Source organism: Mixophyes fleayi, chromosome 1 (assembly GCF_038048845.1).
Source record: "Mixophyes fleayi isolate aMixFle1 chromosome 1, aMixFle1.hap1, whole genome shotgun sequence".
Lineage (NCBI taxonomy): Eukaryota > Metazoa > Chordata > Amphibia > Anura > Limnodynastidae > Mixophyes > Mixophyes fleayi.
Genome location: NC_134402.1, coordinates 179,421,438 through 179,447,448, shown reverse-complemented (window position 1 = coordinate 179,447,448; position 26,011 = coordinate 179,421,438). Strand labels below are relative to the sequence as shown.

General features: G+C 38.1%; 1 protein-coding gene across 3 annotated transcripts; it reads left to right on the top strand.

Moving 5' to 3' along the window:
• INTS10 (integrator complex subunit 10) lies at positions 1–25,483 on the top strand. 3 transcript variants are annotated; one of them, XM_075204574.1, is made up of 18 exons: positions 1–179; positions 1,352–1,419; positions 2,536–2,639; positions 5,020–5,159; positions 6,061–6,142; positions 8,078–8,218; positions 8,372–8,543; positions 8,869–9,038; positions 12,096–12,226; positions 13,054–13,207; positions 15,899–15,981; positions 16,542–16,697; positions 17,212–17,320; positions 18,738–18,817; positions 19,516–19,678; positions 21,444–21,537; positions 22,887–22,964; positions 24,977–25,483. In XM_075204574.1, the coding sequence occupies exons 1-18, from the start codon at positions 51–53 to the stop codon at positions 25,131–25,133; spliced, it is 2,211 nt and encodes a 736-aa protein (XP_075060675.1). In that variant the 5' UTR covers positions 1–50; the 3' UTR covers positions 25,134–25,483. The 3 variants fall into 3 exon arrangements, with proteins under 3 accessions (XP_075060675.1, XP_075060676.1, XP_075060677.1); XM_075204575.1 differs by lacking the exon at positions 22,887–22,964; XM_075204576.1 differs by lacking the exon at positions 2,536–2,639 and having other exon boundaries at positions 48–179.
• The last annotated feature ends 528 nt before the right edge of the window (positions 25,484–26,011 follow it).

Sequence of the window (26,011 nt, the reverse complement as noted above, 5' to 3'; positions counted from 1 at the left end):
TGTCGCCCTGCTGATGACGCAGGAGGCTGGCGCCGCAGCCTGTCACGATCATGGCGGGTCTCGGGGACTGTGAGTTCTTGGTGCGGAGAGCGCGCGAGCTGGTGCAGGAGGATACGTGCGCGGCACGAGCTTGGCTCATCACTGCCCGCACTCTGTACCCCCAAGACTTCAATATCCAGGTGGTTACACATCACGGGTCGTGCTGGTTTACAGGCTTAAGGGACCAGTGGTTGTCTAACTGCTGTCGAACTACAAGTCCCGGCATGCCTTGTTAGCTTCATTGCGGGGCGTGCTTGGAGTTGTAGTTATTTATACAGCGGAAGGACCACAGGTTAAATGTAAAATAATGTTTTATAGTTCTCTTTATCAAGACTCATTTTTAAATTACATTAGCTGTAAGGATTTAACAAGCTGGATACAGTGACGAGTGTTATTTGTTTTCATAAGAGGAGGGTCCACTTGTGTATTCCTTAAAAAGGAACCAAATATAGTATATCCTCTCTACCAATTGGAAGATACTGTTATGCTATCTTATTCATGTATATCACCCCTTATATTTGTCCCACTCCACCATCCACTTGGTTTTGTTTTTAACTTTCTGTACCCCACAAGCTTTCCTCAAAGTTTAAAAAAAAAAACCCTCAATAAAATATCGTTTAAAGAAAAAAAGAACCAGATATAGTAATGTTATAATAAACAGCAGTGGGCTGCCCTGGAAGAAGGCTTATGTTCCGAAGCTATACTTGTAAAAGATTTCCTCAATATACTTGTCATATTTCGTTTGATATGTTTGCCACATTCGGATGAGAACAATATCTCATCTCAAAATACTGTCGCTTATGCCCTCTTATATGTACCTTTGACCTGATTCTTGCATTCTCTTCTAACCATCTCACTTCCGACTAGCTTTTTCCTGTGCATCTACCAACTTAAGAAATTCCCTACCATGCCCTGTCAGACACTTGCACATCCTAAAATTCTATATATGCTCTCTAAACCCCCCTCTTTGTTAAAACTTTTCTACCACTGTCCCAATCACTATTCTGAGCAATATCTATGACTCTTATTTCAGCTGTACTATTTTCCCTTTACATTATAAGCTCTCTAAAGTGGTTTTTATTGCGCCAGTTATTTGGTTTGTATGTCCCTGTTTCATGTATTCCTGTTTTCCCCACTGTGGAGCAAGGTTGGAGTCTTGAGCAGCAACACCAGATATGCACAGTTACTCCAATAAAGGTCACAGCTTTCTGTGGTTCGTTTGAGTTCCAGCAGTTCTCAGTAGATAGCGTTCTTGCCTAAAAATCAGACATGCAAAAAAATTGTTTGCTTATATATTTTCCCTCTGTTTTAGTATGAGATGTACAGTATTGAAAGAAATGCAGAGCGAACAGCTTCAGCTGGGAGACAGTTGTACGACATGTGAGTCATTCTTTGTTGTGTTCAATCCCTAATTATTATTTTTTTAACGTGTATAAATCGAAACACTTTAGGGTGATAAGGCTGAAGTAATAGATTATTCCAGTGACACAGAAAACATGGAATGCAAATTCAGATTCCTTTTGTCAACCTTTTCCATAAAGCTGAAATCATTTGACTGAACTTCGAGGTAACTAATAACTGGTTTAAAATATGAAAGCTGTGTTTTGTCTACATATCATCATCACCATTTTATCCAAGAATTCCATATTTTATTCAGTCTGGAAACTGACAATACTGATTTATTGACCATAATTACTATCTACTGTTCGATTGATTTAGGTAGAGATGTGGTAAAACATTCTCCCTTGAACATTCGTGTAAATTAATTAGTCGGATGACATATATCAGCAGTATGTATATTGTATGTGTTTATTATCTGTTATTTTTAAAGTGCCAACATTTATAATTTAAAATTCAAACATATAATAGATAATGGCTTGTAAAGATAGCCCTGCTTAAATTATCTTACACGTTAAGAGGTGTGGGGAACAATTGACAAGAGATGACATTCGCAATGACAGTTAATCGCACTGGGTCCTGCCCTGCAGCTGAACCGAGATAGTATTACAATACATTTTCAAAACATCGCTTGTCCTTGGAGGGATTGTTCTCCGCTGTCCAATGTAATTTACCATTGTCTTCACAAATTTTTAACTGTTTTATATTTGTGAGAAGATGATTGTGGGTGGCAAACAGAGCAGATCTACAGTGCAACCATCTCTAACTGCCATCCACATGCCAGCTTTTATAGTTGATTTGTCCTGCATGCTATCTGCCCATTCCTTTTGCTGGTTCCTGATATCTTAAAATATCAAATATGGCCAGAGTTTCTTCTGTTCTGAGATGGTTGAGAAAAGTGTCTGAGTGATATGCATGCAGTCTTCTAAAAATCAGTAATATTCTGTAGGGACTGGTTGATTTGTGCTAAGTCATTTGGTGACACAATCAGCATAACTAACAAGATATTATTTCTCGGTCCTCTCGTTAAATTACTGTTCAGATTGTAATTTAACAAGAGAGCTGAGAAATGTTTACAGCTCTATTTGTTTTGTTAAGGTTTGTGAACTTCAATGATCAGCCAGTGGTTTGGAGGGAAATTAGTGTGATTACAGCAGCTCTTCGAAATGATTCACAGGATAAGCAAACACAGTTTTTAAGAGGTAAGAAGCAACCTGTATTTGTCATGTTACAAAAGAAACAAAATAGATGTGGTACAGCACTGATAAATATTATGACCATACCCCTTATATGGTTCACAACCCTTTACCTCTATGAAAGGGCTTCTTTTAAGTACATGTTGGCCTAGTTGTTTAGGTTTGCTAGTTGATTGGCTTGCTATTTGTCAGGTTTTGCTACAGGTTCAAAGCCCTTTCTTGCCAAGAGGACTTGTTACAGAGATGGAAGGTTCTTATTTAAACATGTACATTCACATTGACTTAACGACAAACTACGCTGTCCAGCTCCATTTCAGCCCTCCCATCTTTATAATAATATCACTTTGTGCAGGTAACCAATTTTGACTTGCTGACAATTTTATAAACCAGCTGTGTTCAATACAGATGGAATGAACCTTTGGGGCACACTGTCAATATATTTCTGTCTCCTTGTATGTATCAGCTGCACTAGAAGTCAATTTTGAAGATGACAGCTCCTTTTTTGTCAGTATCTTCAGTCTTATAAGAGCCGCTATTTCCAAGTTTTACATAGAAGGCAACAGGTGGCCCAAGGGTCATGTGCGGCCTTCCTAACAGTAAATTTACATTTTATTTTATTTATTTTTTCCTCCTTCCCTTTTTCTGTAATTGGGCAAGCTGTATTAACCATAGGTTTGTCTACCATATGTATTTCATGCTTGTTGTTGGCGGGTACACTAATGCACTTAGCCCTAGCAGTGGTAGTGTGTATGCCCTACAAACATGGTATCTTCCACTTTGGTGGACCTAGGGAAAGTTTTATGTATCTTTTTGTTGCCGTGGAGTGGTGTGTTTAGTTCCTTCATGTCCTGTAGATTGATGTTTGTATTGGTGTTGCACGGAAGCCAATGGTCCTTAGGGTTGTTGTGGAGAAAGTGGATTGCTAGGATGCATAAAATGATTCTTCATCTATATATATATATCACCCTACATAATGACTCTTCTAGCGCTGGATTATTAACTATACCATTGTAATCAATGGCTAATCTGAATTGATGTCACAAAAATGCTCATAAACTTTCTTAAAGCTCTCTGTTCAGAAAATCTATTGGCTGGATTGCTGTGTACCAGTAAAAGTGTTTACAGTACATCTGGTTGAATAAATTGGTGGTGTACAAATGCACATTGGACACTAAACTTTTGTTGGTTGGACTTCTCTATTAATATGGTAGCTTTCCCACTGTAAGTTTTGAATGATTTTTGTGAATAAATGCAAATGTTTTGATGCAGGCCTAGGAAATGGATTTAGGGGCGTATTCAATTGTCGGCGGAAACGCCGAAAATCCCGCGGTCCGCGCACGATTACCGTTATTGCAGTAATCGTGTGCGGAAAAACAGTTAATACAGTAATTTACTCGCTGGATTTCAGCTCCCTGAGCCGCAAGCTGAAATCCAGCTACAAATTACTGTATTAACTGTAGCGCGGAAAAACAACAATTGAATACGCCCCTTAGCGACTGTCAGGATTTTAAAATATTTACATTAAGCATGGTTTTATTTAGGCTGTGTGCTACAGAAAATTTCTCCCGAGGCCATATCAGTAACTATTTTACCAACCACTGGGAATGAAGAAAAAAAAAAAAAAAAAAGTCCCAAACAGCTTTCATGTGTACATTACACGTTTTAAAAGATTTACCCTCAGATCTGTGCTCTTCATTTGTCATAACCGTCGGTTGAAAAGAACAACCTTGGACACAGCCGATTGTGAGTGCATACACACTGCAGAATTGAAACTACGCTGTACCATCATTGAACAAGATTTTAAAATCAAATGAAACGATACGATGAGCTTTGGAATGATCATTCTTCGTTGCAGTGTACACACTAATGCAATACTGGGTCGAACAGTGGTTTATTGGCAACTGGCCCAATAATCGTCTGAAAACCCTGTAGTATGTACTCAGCCTAAATCTCTATTTTGTTGCCCACGAAACCGTGTTATCTCTTCCAAAAGTGCAATTTACGATAACATTTTAGCCACTTCTAGTTACTTTTAAGCTTTGGTTAGGATTTGGTTCTGTACTTGTTTTGTTAAAGGTTTATTTCTAATATATTTTTATGGGTTTTGTAAAACAAATTGTATATTAGCATCTTGTATGTTAGATGTACAGTATATGATGGCTTGAAGGACTGCATGTTTTACCTTTACAGTTGTACATTGTCCTTGTTTCTAAAAGACCATTAGATTTTTGGAAAAGTATACTTAGTCATATCTCACACCTTGGTTATTATTTGTTTCCCATTTCATGGCTACAGCAGTTGTTAATATGGAGCCAAAATACTTACGTATTTCTAATATAAAATGCATAAATGGCTTTACAAGATTAAATTAATAATTTTATTTTAGGTCTGTTTGAGGCTCTTCCTGGTCGCGTACAATGTGAGATGTTATTGAAAGCTACAGAACAATGTTTTAATACACTTGAACGGGCAGAAATGCTGCTTCTACTGCTGAGACGTTTCCCTGAAACGGTGGTACAACACGGGGTAAGAAGACTTAATCCATATAGCACATGTGTCTGTAAAATCATCAAATAAGGATTTGATTAGATAGTAGTGAGCGGAACACTTTGCTTCTCTATATGATCATTCACAGCACAATTCTGTGACTGTATGCCCAAATCTATTGTAAGTTAGTAAGTGTAGCCATGGCCAGAATAATAGAAAATTGTAGTGTTTTAAACTTTTTTTGCCTTACTAATATAATGCCCATAACATAAAAAATAATTATTTCTATATGCTCATGATTTTGTTAGCCTAATTAGTCTGAGCAGCAGAGCTGTTATTCCAGCCCAGCATCCCTCTCCTATGTCAATGCTCTTAGTTCTTCTTATTGTTTTGGAGCTCTGACTAAGGGGCCAATAGAGAGGAGATAGTGCTGTCCAGCTAAACTAATAAGCATATTGTGCACGGTACAATTCAGACATCTTTTGGTAGATTTTGGGAAATCTTTTAAAGCCATTGCTTTATAAACCACCAGTGTCTGCCCACTGGTGGCTGATCCAAGTTATGAACCATGTAAATAGTGCATTGCGAAAATGTGAAAATTGATTGCACATTATGATGAAGTGCTTGCAATACAGTTTCAAATTTGCACTGATACATATAACTAAAATTAGCCTATCAAGAAAATATTGTTGGATCCGGTATCTAGATGTTTATAATTTCCTATAGTACAAAAGTGAATAATCGTGTAATTATTAAAAGCATTATTGTAAAAGTCTTGTTGATCTCTAATTTTACTTTGCTTAGATACATGTTTCTGTCAATACGGTTAAAACTTAGACTCCCAAACTGATGCCAGAAGTTGTTAGATGCACATAGTAATGCATTATAGCAGTGGAATCGTACAGAATACAACAGTTTGGCTATTATTTTTCTTTGTCAGGTTAGCTTGGGTGAAACACTGTTAGAAGCTGAGAGTCTTGAGGACCAAGAATCGCCTGTAAACTGTTTTAGAAAATTGTTTGGTAAGTGAAATAAAACAGAAAAAAAAAAAAGCTGTTTTAAGAAAAATTAAATATATTGATCTTCATTTCGGCTTACACTGTAAGGCATAATATGATATAGAATGGTGCTATGGTGCTAGAAGGTTAATATCTGCTGATACGTTTCAATTGACTAGAGCTAATTTTCATCTATACCAGCTATGGGCAACAGGTGGGCTGCCAAATCTTCACCTGCTGCCGACTGCTCATGTTTTTATCGGAACAGGGGATGTCCCCTTCCGTGCCACGTGACCTCCTCTGCACAGCGCAGGGAGGTCACGCGGCATACCGGGAGGAGGAGGAGAGTGCACTATGCACTCACTTCTTCCACTGTGAGGCCCCTTTGAATCCTGGAGGGCTGCTACTTTATGTAGCCTATCTCTCTAGTGAAAACTGGAATTAATTACATTTTGTGTATATGAGGTATGTCTATTAAGTAACTCACCTTTATTTATTGGTATTACAAATTTAATGTTTGTCCCTTTCAATATATTCCCCATTTGCACCAATACATCACTGTAATCTTGTTTTCCACTGGTTGAAGGCATGGAGCAAATCAATTTCTGTCACTTGTTTCAACATATCTGCCGTTTTCTTCTTTACATTATCAACTGACTCAAAATGTGTCCCTTTAAGCACTGAATTAACTTTTGGGATAAAAATCGCAAGGTGCTAAATCAGGCGTATAAGGAGGATATTAAAGTATAGTAATGTGTTTGTCGGTCAAAAACTGCTTCACAGAAAGTGCTGTGTGCGCATTGTCCTGGTGAAGAAAGAAACCATTTTTCCACAGTTGCGGCCGTTTCTTTCTGGCTCTTTCAGCTTTTGCAAAACTTTCTTATAATAATGCTGATTAACTGTTGTGCCTTCTGAAACCCATTCTTAAAAAATTACACCCTTGATATCGGAAAAACCAATGAGCATCGCATTGAATTTTGACTTGCTTTGACAAGCTTTTTTCATTCTTGGTGATGACAGTGTTTTCCAATGCATTGAATGTCTTTTGGATTTCAGGAGCGTACTGGAAGATCCAGGTCTCATCACAAGTGATTACTTTATGAAACAGGTTTGGATCTGTGTCAAGTTGCTGCAGAATGTCAACACAACATTCCTTGCAACTCTTTTTGCTCTGGTGTGAGAACCCTTGGGACTACCTTTGCACAAACTTTTGTCATGTTAAGAGCCTCACGCAAAATTTTCCTTACGATGTCTTTGTCAATGTTCACGGATTCAGCTATCATTCAAACACTGAATCAGCGTTCTTTCCGAACAATCTTTTTTTTTTTTTTTTTTTTTCTACATTTTCTTCGATTCTTGAAGTGCCAGGTCGTCCAGGGCGTGTATCATCTTCGACATTTTCACGTCCCTCGCTAAATCTTTTGTGCCACTCAAACACACGCGCACGAGACAGGCAGTCATTCCCATAGGCCATAGTAATCATTTGAAAACATTCTGTTGGTGTTTTGTGCAATTTTATTAAAAATTTCAAATTGACACATCGGCACTCTACAGAAACACAGCCAAACTAAATGGCAACTCACAATCAACTGAACGTCATAGAGTGTTGCAGATTTCATGCCGGTTCAGATTGGTTCACGGTTACTACGTATGCAGTTATAACCGGTTCTGACTGCTTTGTTTACTCAATGGAATCACAGTCTCGTTATTTAATAGACATACCTCGTATTTAATAAATATTATCTTGCTCTTTAAAGCCTGTCGTATTCATTATCAAAATGTAAAACCATGTAGTACAAGCATATAATTTGCTGCAGTCTGAATTATCTTTTCATTTTTTATTTAAAAAAAAACCAAAAAAAAACGGTCTTGATCAAGTGCAATATATTGTATCAACAATACTGTGTTTTGTTGTCCTTCAGTTTTACACTGATGTCTATAATCTTCTTTTATTGGCAGTTTGCGATGTTTTACCGCTTATTATTAACAACCTGGATGTACGTTTGCCTGCCAGCCTGTTATACAAATATCTCAACAAAGCCTCTGAATTTTACATTAATTATGTGACTCGATCTCCCCAGACAGATAGCCCTCATCAAGGTATGATTAGTTATATGCTCCTTAATCATTCGCAAACAATGTCTGTTATTCTGCATGTAATTATTCTGCATGTAATTATATGTAAAACACAACTATGTTTTAACTACATTGTCTAGTTATCTGTTTATTAATCTTCAGTTATTTTGTACCCAGGCACACAGGATACATCTGATCTACTATCTCCCACAAAACGTAGCGCCCAAAAATACATAATTGAGGGTCTGACAGAGAAGTCTTCACAGATCCTGGACCCTTGGGACCGGCTGTTCAAGATTCTTTCTGTGGTTGGAATGAGATGTGAATGGCAGATGGATAAGGGGACCAGGTACGACAGTAGACCAGTTAATGCTGTTTTATTTCTGCTATTCCTTCAAGGTTCACACATACTTGATTGTGTTTTCTATAAAAAATATTTGTGAATGAGAACTGACTATTCCACATTACAGCATGGTAAGAACACAGGCTATTATAGTGGCTGACCTTAAACACTTATTGTATTAGACACTTTCTTCATTATGCTTTCCCATGCTAATCACACACCATCTCTTCTGCTTTTCGTAACCCCTACTTATTGCATAGGAAATTTACGTACGTCATCAGATTTTTAAAAATTTATCTATTTAGAATAATTTGTGTTTTTTTTTGTTCAGAACTTTTATGGACTTGTTTCACCGTGTGAAAGAACTGTGCCGGTACATCAGCAACTTTGATAATGAAGCTCATGCAAAATATAAGAATCAAGTTGTCTATTCCACTACATTGGTTTTCTTCAAAAGCGTCTTTCAATACATCAGTGCCATTCAGCCCTCCCTCTTCCAAGGTGTGTGCATTCAGAGGGTTATTTAGTGTAATTGTCTCTTCGACCCCCACAACTGGAGTTTTTATTGTGTATATACAAAAACATCATTTATGGAACACATGGCCTCTAGACCTAAAGTTAATCACATTTGAAAAGGACTTTGTTATACAAGGTAATAGATCTATAAATGTTCCCAAACCATGACAAAGTGCAGAATTATTCAAACCTTCTTTACCCTTGCTACTGCCATTGACAAAGGATGTATGTCAGGGCCTGCACCATACCTAGGGAAGCCATTGATATAAATACTATGCTGCTTGGCTGTTGCTTCCCTACAGTTCTAAGTCGGTCATTGAGAAGCAGCTAGTTACTATGTAAATAGCTGTTTGGGTGTCGTCCTGGACATCCATGCATCATAAATGTGCCCAAGTGAGAGGCAAGAAATATCAGGGATATGATCCCGTGTTTTCTGCTTTAAGGCTAATTTCTTTCTTTCCTTCTCTTTGTGAAAAAATACACACATTTTACATTTTTTATTTTTTTTGTTTAAAATATAAGCCAAATATTTAATAAAGTGCACACCTCTTGGTATCTTTCTCAAAGTTCAGTGACTTAAATTAAGGGGGTTTAATTTGTGAAATTTGCGATTAGAAGATCACAGAGGTGATTTTGTCACCCTGCCCCTTCCTTGCACTGTATAATGCAAATAAATGGGGGAAAAAATTGTATATTTTCAACCAAAAGAAAGCTCTGTCACAGAACAAATAGAAAATGTTCATGGGTAGAGAAAAAATATAAATACCATATAAATCATCACAAGGTGAAACTGCAAACAGTGGTAAGACCTTTTTTTGGCATCACCTGGCAGCAAAAGAGTTAAAGGGCTTGTCCAGGTCACTGTAGATTAAGTAATTTTTAAAACAATGAAACGTATTTTCAAATATAGTGGTTTCATGAGCAAGATATTCTGCTGGTGAACACTGCATGAGCACACATTCATCATGTTAGTTATGGTAGTTGTCCCTGGTAACGAAAAGTTAACTGTGGACTTCTGGTTGTCACGAGTTGACTGAGGACTTATTATAATTTACATTTCTCCAGAAAATGAGCTGGTAAATGGTTAAGAAGATGTGAAGCATATTGCTGTAAACCCTCCAGACGTTACCCTAAGTTGCAGAGATGACCATTATGTTTTCTCATCTACTTTTTTCCCCACATAGGGACTTTAAAGGGCAGATTCAATTCGGCAAGAGGTGCCACTGAATATTGCCTCGATGTTCGTATGTGGCTATTACGCTAGGAATCGCCACTCATTTTTCTGTGTGCCTCAGCAGGGTGCGAGAAAAAATGAATAGCGATTCCTGCCATAACATTGCCGCAGTGTGTCTCCATGGATGTTCCTAAGAAAGATTGTGCTGAATTAAATCTCCCCTAATGTGTACATTTTGCTTATATATCATGGGAAGATAGATATTTAGTGTGGTATTTAGACATTTATTGACAGTAACGTGAAATGTCCCCATTCTCTTTCATCCTATCTAGGGGACACTGCTACCATGGGGTTGTGTGAGGAGAGGGGAGTTTGGCACTTAACTAGTTAAGGCTCTGGTATCCAGAAATCCTGCTTATGGCGGTAGGTCCAGGTCTTCAGTTACCTCTTCGAGAAGACCTTCTTCTACAGGGACCATTCCAACATCAGGACTTACCTCTGTTGAAGGCAAGCTTTGCAGGTCCAGAGGATTCTCTTCACGGTTAGTGGACACCCTCCTAAAGGCTAGACCATGTCTGTTTATATTTACCACCGCATCTGGCTTACCTACATTAGATGGTGTGAGAGCTGAACCTGCCACAAGGCTTTGTTCCACCTCTCAAGGTTTCTTGCCTTTCTCCAGGATGGCCTGGATGGGGGCCTTCGCCTGGGATCCTTTAAAAAGCAGATTTCGGCTCCTTCTGTGTTTCTTCAATGTTGCCTGTCAGACATACCATATCCAGCCTCCATATGTCCCGCCCATGGCACCCTGGTATCTTATTCTGGTCCTTAATATGCTTCAGGGATCTCCTTTTGAACCGTTACAGGCGGCGGAGTTACGGTTTTTAACATGGAAAGTTGCTTTTCTACTAGCTATTGCGTCAGCTCGTAGAGTCTCCGAGCTGGGGGCTCTCTCATGTTGTAAACCATATCTTGTGTTTCACAATGATAGGACGGATCTTAGAACAATTCCTACTTTTCTGCCAAAAGTAGCTTCCGGTTTTCATGTTAACCAGGAAATAGTGGTTCCGTTGTTCACAGAGGAACCACAAGCGTCTGGAACAGGCTCTATGAAATTTCTGGATGTGGTCTGGATTTGCTGCACGGATTCTTTATTTTATTTGACTTCTCGAAACATGGATGGCCGGCCTCTAAGCAATCTATTGCTAGATGGCTTACATCGACTATTAAGCAGACTTATATCCATGCTAATAACCTGTGCCAGATCGTATTGTTGCCCATTCTACCCGTTCGGTGGGTGCGTCTTGGGCTGTGAGAAATGGGTCCTTGGTCCATAACTTTACAAAATTTTACCAATTCGATGTCTTTGCGTCGGCATATGCCAGTTTTGGCCGTAATGCTTTACATGCCGGGCTGCCAGAGTGGTCCTTCCCTTAGGGGGACTGCTGTAGAAAGACCCCATGGTAGCAGTGTGCCCAGATAGGATGAAAGAGAAAAGAGGATTTTTATACTCGCGATAAATCCGTTTCTCTGATTCCCTGATTCCATCTGGGGGACACTGTGTTCCATCCCTTCTGCTCTTCTGCTGTATCCTTTTGGTTGTTTGGCCTGTCTTCCTTGGGGCTTTATAATTAAACTGAGGAGCTGCAGGGGGTTGCAGAGGGGAGGGGTCTGTAGGCATGATACATTAACAAGTTAACTGGTTAAGTGCCAAACTCCACTCCCCTCACACAACCCCATGGTATCGGTGTCCCCCAGATGGAATCGGAGAAATGGCTTTATCGTGAGTATAAAAATTCTCTTTTCCCTGACTTTCATTTCTATTTCACAGTCTCTAAATATGCCTTGTTTATTTGAATGTTTTAAAGGACCAAACACTCCAAGCCAAGTTCCCATTGTCCTCTTGGAAGACATACCAAATGTTTTCAGTGAAGTTGAGATTAGTTCTGGAAAGCACATTCACAAAAGAAGGAAACTTGAGAGCAGAGAAAAAACAATGGTAATTAAAAAAACAAAACAAAAAAAAACTGAAGTTACCTAGGATTTAGAAGTTATTTTTTCCCCCACAAATTACTGTTTGCCTGCTAAAAGGAGACATGAAGTACTCAAAACTTGCTGTGTTTGATTTAATTAGCCATTATGAGGAGTAACTTTTTTTTTGTTTTTGTTGTTTTAAAAGATGGGTAAACAACTCTGTTATCATATCCTCCTTTCTGATTTCAATCGAACACAGTGGGAATATTTTTACCAAAGCAAGTATTTTATAGAAGTTAACTCGGAGTAGTTTTGTTCTCTGTTATCCGTCATATTTAATGCAAGTTTGAGAGCTCAGTCATAGTTATTCATGTATAATTATTGAATGGATGTAAAGATTGAGACAAAGTATGTTTTTTTTTTTTTCTTTTTTTTGTGTAACAAACGAAAAAGACTTTGGGGGAGTTTCAATTCTAAATAATCAGTATGATCTGTCTCCGGAAGGGCTGCCAGAGGTGTGAGTAAAAATGAGCTGATATTTTTGCCATATAAACGGTAAAAATGCACAGCTGCGTTGTTCCTCAGAACATCGCAGCCAATTAAATGCTCCACCTTTGTGTCCACTATCGGTGCACAAATTATGTGTCTGAATGGTGCCATAAGATGTCTGCATTACAAACTGCACTAGAAGAATTTGAATCTAATTTGTTGCAGCACTATTTGTGCAGCTACATGTGTACCAAAGATTAGATTAGCATTGGGTGATAATTCTTATATTTTGTTGATGATCTTGCTTGCCTTTCATCATATTTATTAGCATCTGTTTAGAATCTACTTTAAATTCTCCTTTAGAGTTCAGATGATGAAGACCTGTCTGGAAAAGGTAGAAATCGTCACGTGGTAGTTAATAAAAATGATCTTGCAAATCCTAATGAAGTCCTTGAGAGCTTTAAAATAGCCAGAGAATGTTGGGATCTCCTGCACTCTTCAGACGCTCTTGACAAAGGTATAAAAAAAACAAAAAAAATGCTCTCCATACAACGATAAATTTCTTCTTACCTCTTTGTTTAGATTAGTGTTGGCATGTAGCTTGCATTGACCTTTTTAGTTTTATGTCACGTGTAATGTAAAAAAGTTTCTGAATGTACAGTCTAATTACTTTTTGTGAACTATGTTTGCTTTTCTTCTCAATATATTTTACTGTAATATTAAGAACCTACTGTATTTGGTATCGAAAGCCATCAAAAACTTCTCAAATATTATATTTTAGAGCATGTAAAACCCTGGTATGTATTCCCATTTTTGATATATTAATTAATGACGTTTAAATTAAATGCCATGCTCTCCAACTCATAATAAACATTTTATTTCCCTCATTGGGTCTCTTAGATGCCATTAGCTCAGATACTAGTGCCGCATGAAACAATCTTTTACTTAAACGTTACTCTGAGTACAGTGTGTCGTTAAATTTAATTCAATGTACAATATTGTGCAAATCTTTTAGGCAGGTGTTCTGCAACGTAAGACTGCTTTAAAAAAGTGTTTAATAGTTTATTTTTATCAATTGACAAAACGCAAAGTGAATGAACAGAAGAGAGATCTAAATGAAATCAATATTTGGTGTGACCACCCTTTTTGCCTTCGAAACGGTATGAATTCTTCTAGGTACATTTGCACAAAGAGATTTTGTAAGATTATACTTGGGTGACTGATTAACCAATCATACCAAACAGGTGTGAGAATGATCATCATTTTCATATGTAGGTTGAAACAATCATTAATTGAAACTAAAACAATTGTATAAGAGGTGTAAAACTGGATGAGGAGTAGCTAAACTCTGCTGAAAACGTGAAGTATTGTAAGACCGTTTCATGTCACAGGTCATACACCATGGCAAGATTGTGCTCATTTGAAGAAGCACAAAGAAACAGGAAATGTTGAGGACTGTAGACGCTATGGTCAGCCAAGGAAACTTAGTGCATCAGATGAAAGAAACATCATGCTTCCCTTCAAAATTGGAAGATGTCCTGCAGTGCCATCAGCTCAGAACTGGAAAAAAAACAGTGGGACCCTATTACACCCATCTACTGTTCAGAGAAGTGTGGCCAAAAGTGGTCTTCATGGAAGAAATGCGTCCAAAAAGCCTTACCTTCAACGTGGGAACAATGAAAAGCAACGAAACTATGGACAAAAAACATAGGAACTGGGGTGCAGAGAAATGGCAGCAGGTGCTCTAGACTGATGAGTCAAAATTTAAAATATTTGGCTGTAACAGAAGGCAGTTTGTTTGTCGAAGGGCTGTTGAGTGGTACAATAATGAGTGTCTGCAGACAACAATGAAGCACGGTGGAGGTTCCTTGCAAGTTTGGGGCTGCACTTCAGCAAATGAAGTTGGGAATTTGTTCAGGATTAATGTTGTCCTCAATGCTGAGAAATACAGGCAGGTACTTATTCATCATGCAATACCATCAGGAAGGTGTCTGATTGGCTCCAACTTTATTCTGCAGCAGGACAATGACCCCAAACTTACAGCCAATGTCATTTAAGAACTATCTTCATTGTAAAGAAGAACATGGAGTCATGGAGGTGATGATTTGGCCCCCACAGAGCCGTGATCTCAACATTGATTATGTCTGGGATAACATGTAGAGGTGCAAAGATTTGAGCAAGCCTACATCCACAGAAGATCTATGGTTAGTTCAAGATGTTTGGAACAACCTTCCTGCCGAGTTCCTTCAAAAACTGTGTCAAGTGTACCTAGGAGAATTGATGCTGTTTTGGAGGCAAAGGGTGGTCACACCAAATATTGATTTGATTTACATTTCTCTCCTATTCATTTTGCATTTTGTTAATTGTTAAAAATAAAGTAACACTGCTATATTTGAAAGCATTCCTGCTTTGCAGCTTTTTTCCACACCTTCCTAAAACTTTTGCACAGTACTGTATATGATCATAAATTTGAGATTCGCGCTCTCCGATGGTAATGAAGAATATCCTTGGGCTTCCGCCTATAGATCCTAGAGGCACCCCCCCTCCCCCCTCTCTCATTCACCAGTAAGCATATATAGTAAAAAGCAGTATAGGTCTGGCGCTGCCTCTTTCTACAACATGCATATATATATAACAGTTCAAGTGGTTTTAAGAGAAGGCTGTTTGGCCTTGGGTCTATTCATAGATAGGTGAAATAAACCAGATTTGCAGAAATACAACTCCCTCACCTAAGGCTGTTATCGGATCAGTCAGACGCTAAACGACTGGTTGGCTCGATATGACATTGGTGTGTATGCTGCAATGATGAGCAATGATTGTTCCAAAGCCCGACGTATCGTTGAACAGGATTTTTTAAATCTGACTAAAAATCTTGTTCATCATTGGAACAATGTTGTTCCAGTTCTGCAGTGTGTATGCGCTCATAATCAGGATCTCCATAGAGTTTAGAGTCACAATCTTTTCAGCCGATGATTTTGACAAAAGAGCACAAATCTTATGGTAAAACATGTATAGAGTGTACACATGAATCAACGTGCTGATCGTGACTTATTTTTTAATCAATAGTTGGTAAAATCGTTATAGATAACGCATCAGGAGAAAATTTCTGTAGTGTGTACCTAGCCTAACTCATGCACAAAAATGTGATCTCTATCATGATTTCCTTCTTTAAATGGCCTCTACTGACTGTCTTGCTTTGAATGTGTAGAGTTCTCCAGGATTTGTTTACCATGGAAGACTGACACCTGGCTGTGGTTAAGAATATTCCTCACGGATATGGTTATCTATCAGGTAGGCAAGCTCATGTGTGCAGAAAGATGCATATTATGTATGATGTGGTATGTTTCTGCTCCTTTGTGCCAGTGTGTTCCTGTATGCCATATATTGCGTCTGCCTTTCCATTTCTGCAGCTAGAAATAAAAGAAAGCAAGAGATGTCCTGGATTAGTTTTTGTTTAAGTTCCAAATACAGTAAATCGGTTATAGGATCTTACTGTTGCAAATTACAGTAATCCAGGTGTGGCTGTCTGGAAGACATGATGGGGACCTAGGGGTAAATGTATGAATCTCCGGATTCTTCATCTCCGGCGTGTTCAGCCTCTTCAGCGCTTAAATTTAAAGCGGCGCTGCATTGTAAAGGGAAGTTTCCCTTTACAATGCAGCGCCGCTTTAAATTTAAGCGCTGAAGAGGCTGAACACGCCGGAGATTCATACATTTACCCCCTGGTATTAATCCACCCATAAAGGTGTATGTTTTTGTCTTTTTGTTAATCAATAACCTTTTGGCCAAATACTTTTCTCTGTTGCAAGAGGTTGATGTTTGCTGTATGCTTCTTTTTTTTTTAATCAAAGGGACAACATAAGAAAGCAATCAATAGCCTTCACCTCATGGCTGCTCTGCAGGGACCTCATTCGCCGTCACAACAGATGATGAGTCAAGGTATCCTAGAGCAACAAAGGTCTCTAATCCAGCTTGCAGCCTGCCACTTTGCCCTTGGAGAATTCAAGGTAATTGGACACCTAAGTATGCTTACCTAAGATTTAACTTGCTATGCAATGTTAAGTAAGTGTTAAGGTTTGTTTTTTAAACTTCAAAATACATAATATGACCCTTTATTCACACTTCTCATATGGCTGATCACCTGCCTAGTGGCACTGTTTTCTCCTGCATGGTTTTAAAAAGGACTACATGATCATTATTCTTGTTTATATTGGGATTATAGGTTATTTTTGTCTTTTATCCACTTGATTTCTCCTTCTTGGGCAAACATATTATGGAGTTGTCCACTGAATTGGCCTTAACTGTAATACGTTATAATTTTTGTTAAGCTTGAAGCCAACTAAACTACGTTATCTATTAAGAAATTTACTTTGATTTTATACCTTTTATTAATTTGTAATGTAACACCCACAACAAAAACAAGTCACATAGTTTAATACTTTTGCATGCTAAGCACATCAATAAACAGTTTTATCATACTGTCATCAAAAGCAATCACAATGATGCAATTTCTGTTTGCAGCTGACGTGTGAGAAGGTTCTGGAGCTAATGAACGTTATTGTGCCTCCACCCCAAGAAGTTTCCAGAGCACGAGAGGAACAGGCCAAAGTTAAGCCTAAATTTAGAAAAGGTTTGTCCATATAGTATCTTATTTCAAAGTCACACACACTAGATTCAGTGCATGGTATATAAAGATAATTGGCAAATAAAAGTATATGTACTTACAACAGTGCCATTTAATAATTGCCCACTTAGACAGTCCCTTGACCTCTTTGGTCTTGTATCTCTGATCTTAATATATAGGTTGAATGGAAAGAAACACCAGGCCAGCAATAGATCATGTGGGGATTATTTATTGTAAATCTCATGCACTTACAGTTTCGGCGACCATGTCACACTTTAGGACGTGGGATAGCCCTGAACCAAGTAGAAGGCAGATAACCTGGACCATACAACTTGCTTTGAAGTAATATTTAAGGGAGCCCGATGCTTGATGAAGAAGTCTGTGTTTGATTACATCTAATTACTTGGGCTAATGTAGGAGAGGTTTGCAACAGTGTGTTCAATTAAAACAATATATTTAATTAGAAACAATGTTAAAAATAAATTAAGTTCCATTTAAAACAGGTCATGTTTCCAGGATTTCTTTAATCATGCACAGATGAGTTAATCTATTTGGCTGGGTGAGTAATAATACCACCTGTTTCTACAGACAGAAATCGTGAAAACATGACCTGTTGGTAGCCTTTAAGGACTGGGTTTGGACAACTCTGATTTAAAGTGTTTGAAATAATTGCAGAGCTGCCTCATAACCAGATTGCAATAATCGTTCTAACTGAACTACAAATTAAATCTGGCAATTATTTGGAGTAGATGTGTATCACAGTGGCAATACTCCCAAGAGCATCTGAATTGTTAAAAGATGTTCAATAACCAGTTTATCATTCTAGGCAGCTTTTTGTATCCGGAAGGCAGTTCATTAAAAGTGCAGGATTGATGTATATCAAAACTAAGCGATTAGAGTTATGAATATGAAGTGTATAAATTGTTTAAAAAACAGAATTATAACAGCATCCATATGGTAGTATTAAAAGAGAAATTACTATAAGACAGCTATAACAACCACTTTGAAACCTTGGGATTAAAATAAAAACTAGAAAAAAATTGAAAATTGTTAGCCCTGTAATTATACACTATTGTAGACACCATCAAAAATTTTGTCAAAAAAATGTAACGGGCATCCTATGGGAAGGCTACATAGCTCACATTCTATGTAGTGTCTGCTGTCTCATTTGATTAATTGCAGAATACTATTTTTAGTGTAGCCCTAGCCCGTTGACTGTCACTCTCTCATCTGTGAGGCAAAAATCAGCTTACAGTGTAACATTTACATTTTACAGTGTAGTAAAACATTTTATTCACAAGGACCTGCTATCGTGTTTTTGTTATTAGACCCATAGGAAAAATATTTTTGATTTTGTGCACCAATAAAGAATATTTCTATAGTACAAGTACTGAATAGTGGATGATTCTTCTTTTTATTTTAGGCTCTGACCTGAAGCTTTTGCCTTGTACGAGTAAATTTATAATGCCTTATTGTCTTCACCTGTTGCTGGCAAGTATAAAGGTAGGTTCCATGTTTCTAAGAATACTGCATAATATTACAAAATAGACTGCATATTATATTTATGAAGCATACATGTTAAAATTAGGGCAGCTCAGTTCTGGTATTGTAGCTTGAATTATCATTCTCAGTGCAACACTTTGAAACCGTCTGGTATCCACTAACGTGAATTCTACTCACGCAATCTACCACAGAAACCTCAATGTTTACTTGGAGAAATTAGGGAAATGATGGCAGCATCTGTGCTGCATTATGGCAAAATAAAGGCATGGCTTGAGCACCACATCACAAGTAACAATGGATTTTAGAGAAACAGGCCATATATTGCTATTATATGCTGAGTCCTCTAATAGTGAAGTCTTTGGTTTTTATATTACGTTTTGAGGGTTACAGGAGAACACAGTAATGATGTGCTGCCACTAGCTTGGCTGTATTTGATTCTCTGAAGTTAAACACCTCAGGATAATCCACAGCAGAATGATACAGTTCCAAGTGATTCTACGCTGTGGATGTATGTATTGTATGTGCTATAAACTAATAGAAGTCTGTGGTTAATGAACGCACTCAGTCCAGCAGTTATACCTTCTGTTTGTGTGGTCTCTACTTTCACAAAACACCTGTATGTATTCATATTTTGTTTTTGTTGTTTAGAAACATTTGGCAATGTATTTAATAAATATTGCATGTCTTTCCTTCATTAGCTGAGAGCCTTCTCTGATAATAGAGATGACATGATTCTGGGTCATCTGATTGTGTTACTGCAGCATGACTGGCCCAAAGGAGTGAACCTGTTCCTGAAAGCTATAGGAAGGATCTGTCAGCAAGGAAACTTCCAGTATGAAAACTTTTTCAACTACATAACAAGTATCCTTTTACTATTCTAGCAACAAGCATTTAAAGTACGTGCTTGCTGCTTTCTTTTTAGTCTAGTTCTCTGCACTCTATGCTTTTGGCCTGTGTTCCAGGTTGAATGAGGTTCTGCTGGTTTCAAAGAGTTAATGACTCAAGACTGCAAGAGTTATTAAAAAGGTTATCTTTATTACAATGAGCATAATATAAAAGTGAAAGTAATTAAGACTTTTTACTTAAAATATTGAATCTCCTATGTTCAAGTAACAGTCAATTTCCAGGACCCCTCCTTTCATATGAAAGCTGGAAAAGCATCAGGATAAATCCTGGCACCGTACATCATACAGGTCCTGTCTGAGGCAAGGGTCTCTCTCTGGCTGCGTTCCAGCTCTTATACTCCGAGAACAAAGGGTCTTGGAATCAACTTGCATGTAAGGGTGTGAACATGATTTTCAGACTGTATTGATACACTACTGATAAAGATACATTCTTTGCACATGTGCAGAAAGCATTCGAGACACCGCTCTAGCAAAATATGTGAGACGTCTTAGCCCAGCCCATCAGATAAGCATTTTACAATACACACGTAAAGTGGCTATTTTGATAGGCCTGTCTGAATTGTTTACAATATATACACATAGTAAGCATCCAGTCATATGCAGTACATTACAACTTGCACTATAAATCTGTGATTGTGATTTGTGTAGTGTCTGTCTAGAAAGGAGAGGAATATAGCTCACATGCTGCCAATGCTTCAGTGTGTCTAAGCACTTAATAAATCGGACATAGTGAAGAGCCGATTACCCCAGATACATTATGTTACATGATAAAGTCCTCTTACAGAATGCAACCAGCATTATGTGTGACCTGAAATCAGGGCTATGTATAGTGTCTACTTGTGTCTGTAAATCATAACCAAGAATCCCTTTTATCAATGTTGCCAAGTACCTTTTTTGTCTATAAATGGCTGCCCAAACTTTAATTTATTTTTTCCTTTCCAGCCGTCTTTAAATGATTAACAAGAGCCTGTTTTAATCTATGCATGACTACAAATAGCCATTTTGTGTAAAAAATGGTTACCAATAAGCCATTTTTTCTAAATGTTTACCAAGCATTCTTTGTTTGTGACACCTTATGTCTTTGAATATTTTACCAAATGGCCCTTATGTCTAAAAATCATTACCAAATACCCGTTTATAAGCGTTGTCCACCTTCAAATGACTAATTTCTTGGGTGTACATGCTGTCATGCATATTTTACCAAATATATTGTTTTATCTTCAGAACTTCTCTCTGTGTTTCTCAGCTCTGCATTTATCCATATAATCAGTGGTGGAAGTGGACATTTAGGGGCAGATTCAATTCCCCGCATTGTTTTTTTTTTTTGGGTCGGGGGGGGGGGGGGGTTTAAGAACACGCGCTATTACTGTTACTATGGTAGCTGCACATTACTACGGTTACTACGGTAATTTCAGCGCTAATTGTTTGCGCGCAGCTCTGAACAAACATCTGCTTTAAAGTTACCATAGTAACGGTAGTAATGCTCGTGCGGGGAATTAAATCTGCCCTTAAAAGTGGGCAGTATGGACATTTTAGAAGTGTTTGTGTGAAAAATGTAATGGGAATGTAAGTGAATGGAATTTGATACTTTTAACAATGAAGGCAGTAGGAGAAGTGGCAGTATGGCATACCAACGTATACACTCCGCTTTGATGTATGTATGTGTATTATAATTTTTTCCCCCTAATGGCAATAAATATATTACTTAACGCTCTCTACAGACATTGACATGCTTGAAGAATTTGCTTATTTAAGGACTGCAGAAGGGGGTAAGATTCATTTGGAATTAATCCCCAATCAAGGATTGCTGCTCAAGTGAGTCTTGGTTACAACTTAAGTGCTTGTTCTTTATCTTTTAAACTACAAGGAAATGATAAAATAGTAAACATACTAGTCAAACAATATTAACTTAAATTGTAATAAATGCAACCACATCAATATATATTTAGGGAGTTTTTCAATTCCAGTTCCTCAGCTCTGATCTGCTGTGTTGATCACAAAGTGGATTTACTGCAATAATAACCATCCAAAGCTGCCAATCTAATCTTTGGATTGTGTGTTTATATAATAAGAGATGTTTTTGGTTTTTTTTATTGACTGTTTGCATACATGATAGCATATGTTGTGCATGTATGTTTCCCCTTCTGAAGTTTTATAGGCTGTTACACTAAACATATAAACTTAAACATACACGCTGGCTAATTAAGGAATCAAGTGACCGGACCAAGTAGTAATGAACACAGTGCTTGAGTGCACAAAGGCGGCTTTTTGTCACTTTCTTCAAGTGCGACCAGTGCCAAAATGCAACAGTCTTTGTAAACATTGTGCTGCTGATTATTTTGCGTAGAATCAGGAGATGTGGGGTTTTAGTGTGTATTTTACCTTGATATATCCTATTTTTGTGCTGATTGTACATTGGGGTTGTCAGTCACTCACTGTGCTCTGTATCTAGTGAGGAATTCATTACAAGAATGTTTCCCATCTTTACCCATGCAATCTATCATTTTTCTGCTGCTATAAAGAAAATGTTAAGTGCTCCTTTCCAAGAGGTTAATTTATAATATTTCTAAATGTAGAACATTTGTTAATTCAATGGATTGGCATGTATCCTAAACTGTATTTTAGCTATCCTTCGTGATTTGAGGGAAAGTTAGTTTTATGTGAATTGAGTTAATGCTGTCCAATACTGAGGATATGCTGCTTCACTTGACTATTTTCACAATTAGCTAGTTCCACAAAGGTTGCTACAAGATATTTTTTGGGATTTGCATTCAACATTGCCTCGAGATTAAATGTCTTGCTTTATAAATGCACTGGCCTGGCCAGCTTGTGGTTCTCCAGGTGTTGTGAAACTACAGGCCCCCAGCATGCTGTGTCAGCCGATAGTAGACACTGCAAGCTGGGACGTATAGTTTCACAACACCTGGAGAGCCACAGATTAGCCAGACCCTCTATAGCACATTTCTTTAGTATGTAATATCTCAGTGCAATCTCAAGTGAATTTTGGCATTGCCTGTAATATACATGTTACAGCTAAATGCTTCATCCCTCTCTGAAACAACGGCAGAAGCACTTAGAGTAGTATGTTTTCAAATCTTTTCCATTGTAGCGTTTTAAATCTTGAAGGTAAGTTGTTTGAATGTTACTGTTTACTGTTTTTGAAGGAACTCTAGCACTACCCTGGGGTTGCTGCAGCAGGAATTCATACCTGTTCTACAGGCCAGCATAGCAACCAGTGACAGGTACCAAGTCCTCAAAGCCTGCTCATGATGTGCGGTGTCCGTCAACATTTTTTTTTTCTCACAGCCCCATAGTTTTTTGATGTTTGATGTACAATATTTAGCCCATATTCTTTTTCCTTTTAGTTTCTTGTTTCTTCATTTGAGTGTGATATTGTGACATTCAGCATTTTCTCTCATGAATTACATTACATAAGATGAGTTCCTCTGTAGCACACAATGGTTTTCTCAATAAGTACAGGCTTCATTGTGTTAGTGCATGCACCTTCTCACATCTGCATGCAGAAGAGAATGTTTTAAGGGACTGCTCATTTTGTTAGAATGTAGTGGGGTTAGATTTGTAAGGTAACCTAGCAGGAATATTAGTCTTCGGATTTCTACCAACGTGCGCGCATGTCTTTCTAAACATAACCGTGTAGACTTGCCTATTTACTGGAATTGCACCTTTTTTTGCTCACATAGACTGTTTTGTGCTGCTGGAACAAATTATACCCAGAGGACTTCTTTTGTGTCATCTGCTTCCTGGTGCACTTTCACTGTGTTTTGGTAAATGATTGGTGTAGACAAATTACAATTATAGTGCAATGGTTTTCTTCTTAAGCTTTACATTTTGTATATTTGAAGCCTTAATATAGCAGTTTTTCACCAGGTTCCTAAGATTTTTTTTTTTCTTAAGTGTTGTAAACCAGTGGAGAAAATAGGCACCTACTTTAGTGGATTGCAAAAGGGACATAGCTCTTTATAAGTGAAGCCCATTGTACTTTGGATAATTTTTTTTAACGTGGCCAGGGCACAGAGCAGAATCCGCTCTCGTGTTCTTAGTCTCAATTTGTGCCAAAGAAGATAGGTTTGCAGACCAAAATGGTGACATTTATGGAGTAGCAGATGTTTACATCGACTGATGGGCAGGGTATAGGTCTTCCATGTGAAGTATAAAGCAGGTTAACCACCTTTTTATGGGGCAGCACAAAACTTATATTTAGCTTATCAGAACCCAATTGTTGAAGGTAGATAAATGGATGGAGGTTTTTAGGGGGCATTCCTTGCTTTACAAAAGGTGTATGGCCATTGTTTTACATTTTGCACCAGGCCTGCTGGCAATTATTTAGTATTTTTGTACCTTTTTATAGCATTTTGTATCCCATTAGAGAAGTGTATTTCTAGCAGACTTGCCCAAAAACTCTTCAAGTGTAGCAATGTGCCACATATAATAAAGATTTTCCTGCTGTCCCCTAAACTCTTAATTTAATTAAGGCATTCATAAGGCAAAATTGAGATATATTTTAGGAGAAAAATGTGAGCATGCAATGCAAAAGGTGGTTCTAAAGTAGTGTAAGGTTGGACTTTCAAGTGACATTTTCACTTGTGCACAGCAGGCAAACCTAGAGACACTTCTAGTTTGCAAAACCAGGGGCACCTCAATGTATAGTTTGTAAATGAGTTTCAATGTAGTGCTATACATATGTATAAACCCTGTACCCATAGCAGCTAGACTATTTGCTATTTCCTAGTGTAGCTTAGAACATAAATGAAAACACCTATTTGGCTGCCATGGCCAACACCTCCTTTTTTCTTTAAACTATTTTCTATGAATGTGACCCATTTAATTTTCTTAATAGAATGCTCAGTAATAGCTGGGTGGTCAGTTCTATCTTCTTTCCTGGCAGTAAACTATGTTTTGTGAATGTTCTTACAAGATTAGACTATTGAATTGTTAGCAGAGGTGAATATTTAGGACAAGTGATTAATCAATAAAGCACAACCTGCTGGCCAGGCCTAAGAACATCCAGCATGATGCAGTTTTATCTGTCATGACAGTTGGACACGCAGGTGCAGATGTAAACTAGTCCCACAGGGTATCTTTGCTCACACATCATCACACTGGTCTGAGACAGTGTTGCTATACAATCACACAACATATCAAGTGTTAAGCGTTTTCTAACCATTCTTACTTATGAACACACAACGTGTAGTAAATACATTAATTTAAGCAAGTGTTATGCTTTCTGTGGCAGACATCACACAGTGACCCGTGGCATTACGAAAGGAGTCAAAGAAGACTTCAGACTGGCTATGGAACGACAGATCTCATCTTGCACAGAAAATCTCATGATCGTCCTGCATCGCTTTTGTATGAATGAAAAGATTTTACTACTACAGTGCTTGTCTTAACATCACAATGAGTTATTGGACTAACTGGCATAGTAATGTAAATAGTATGAGATGGGCTGGAGTTGTTTTTTCATCTACCATCTTATTTATGGAGTACTGATTTCTGGATATATTTAAAGTTAGTTTGTATTTCATTCATATCATGACTACAATATTTCAGTGTTGTAAATAAAAGCTAACCTTGTGTGGTCAAACAGTGTACACATCTAAAATATGTCTTGCTTTATAAATGGTAATTTAAGTGTAAACCACACTTGTTCATTTTACAGAACAGACCAATAGAAACAGTGAGTGTATTCTCTCCTGATCCCTGTACACTGAAGGAATGTAAATAAAGAGTTTCTATTACACGACCCTGTACACACTCAATGTTAGGAGCAGTGTCAATAGCGCTCATATGCTGTAATATGGCAGAAACCTGGCATTTTACATTGCTGCAAAGCAGGAGTGAATTAATGCTGGGTTCATGTGGCTGATATAATCTGAGCACAGAAAGCACCATGTGCCACTTCCCTAGATAAACGGATATAATCGACTCCTAGAATATACCGTATTTCCCCATGTATAAGGCGCATCTTAATTTTGGCCCCGATATGCGAAAAAAAATATTACGGTAGCTGTCAAAAAAGGCAGGGAGAGTATAATGGCTGGGCGCTCTGATTGTGATCAGCAGCCGGGCAGCACACACTCCCTGCAATCACCCCCCTGTTAGCACTATGCTTCTGTCCCCCTCCTTCTGGATCCCCGCTGCCACTGTGCCTCTGTCCCCCTCCTTCTGGATCCCCGCTGCCACTGTGCCTCTGTCTGCCTCCTCCTGGATCCCCGCTGCCACTGTGCCTCTGTCCGCCTCCTCCTGGATCCCCCTGCTGCCACTGTAA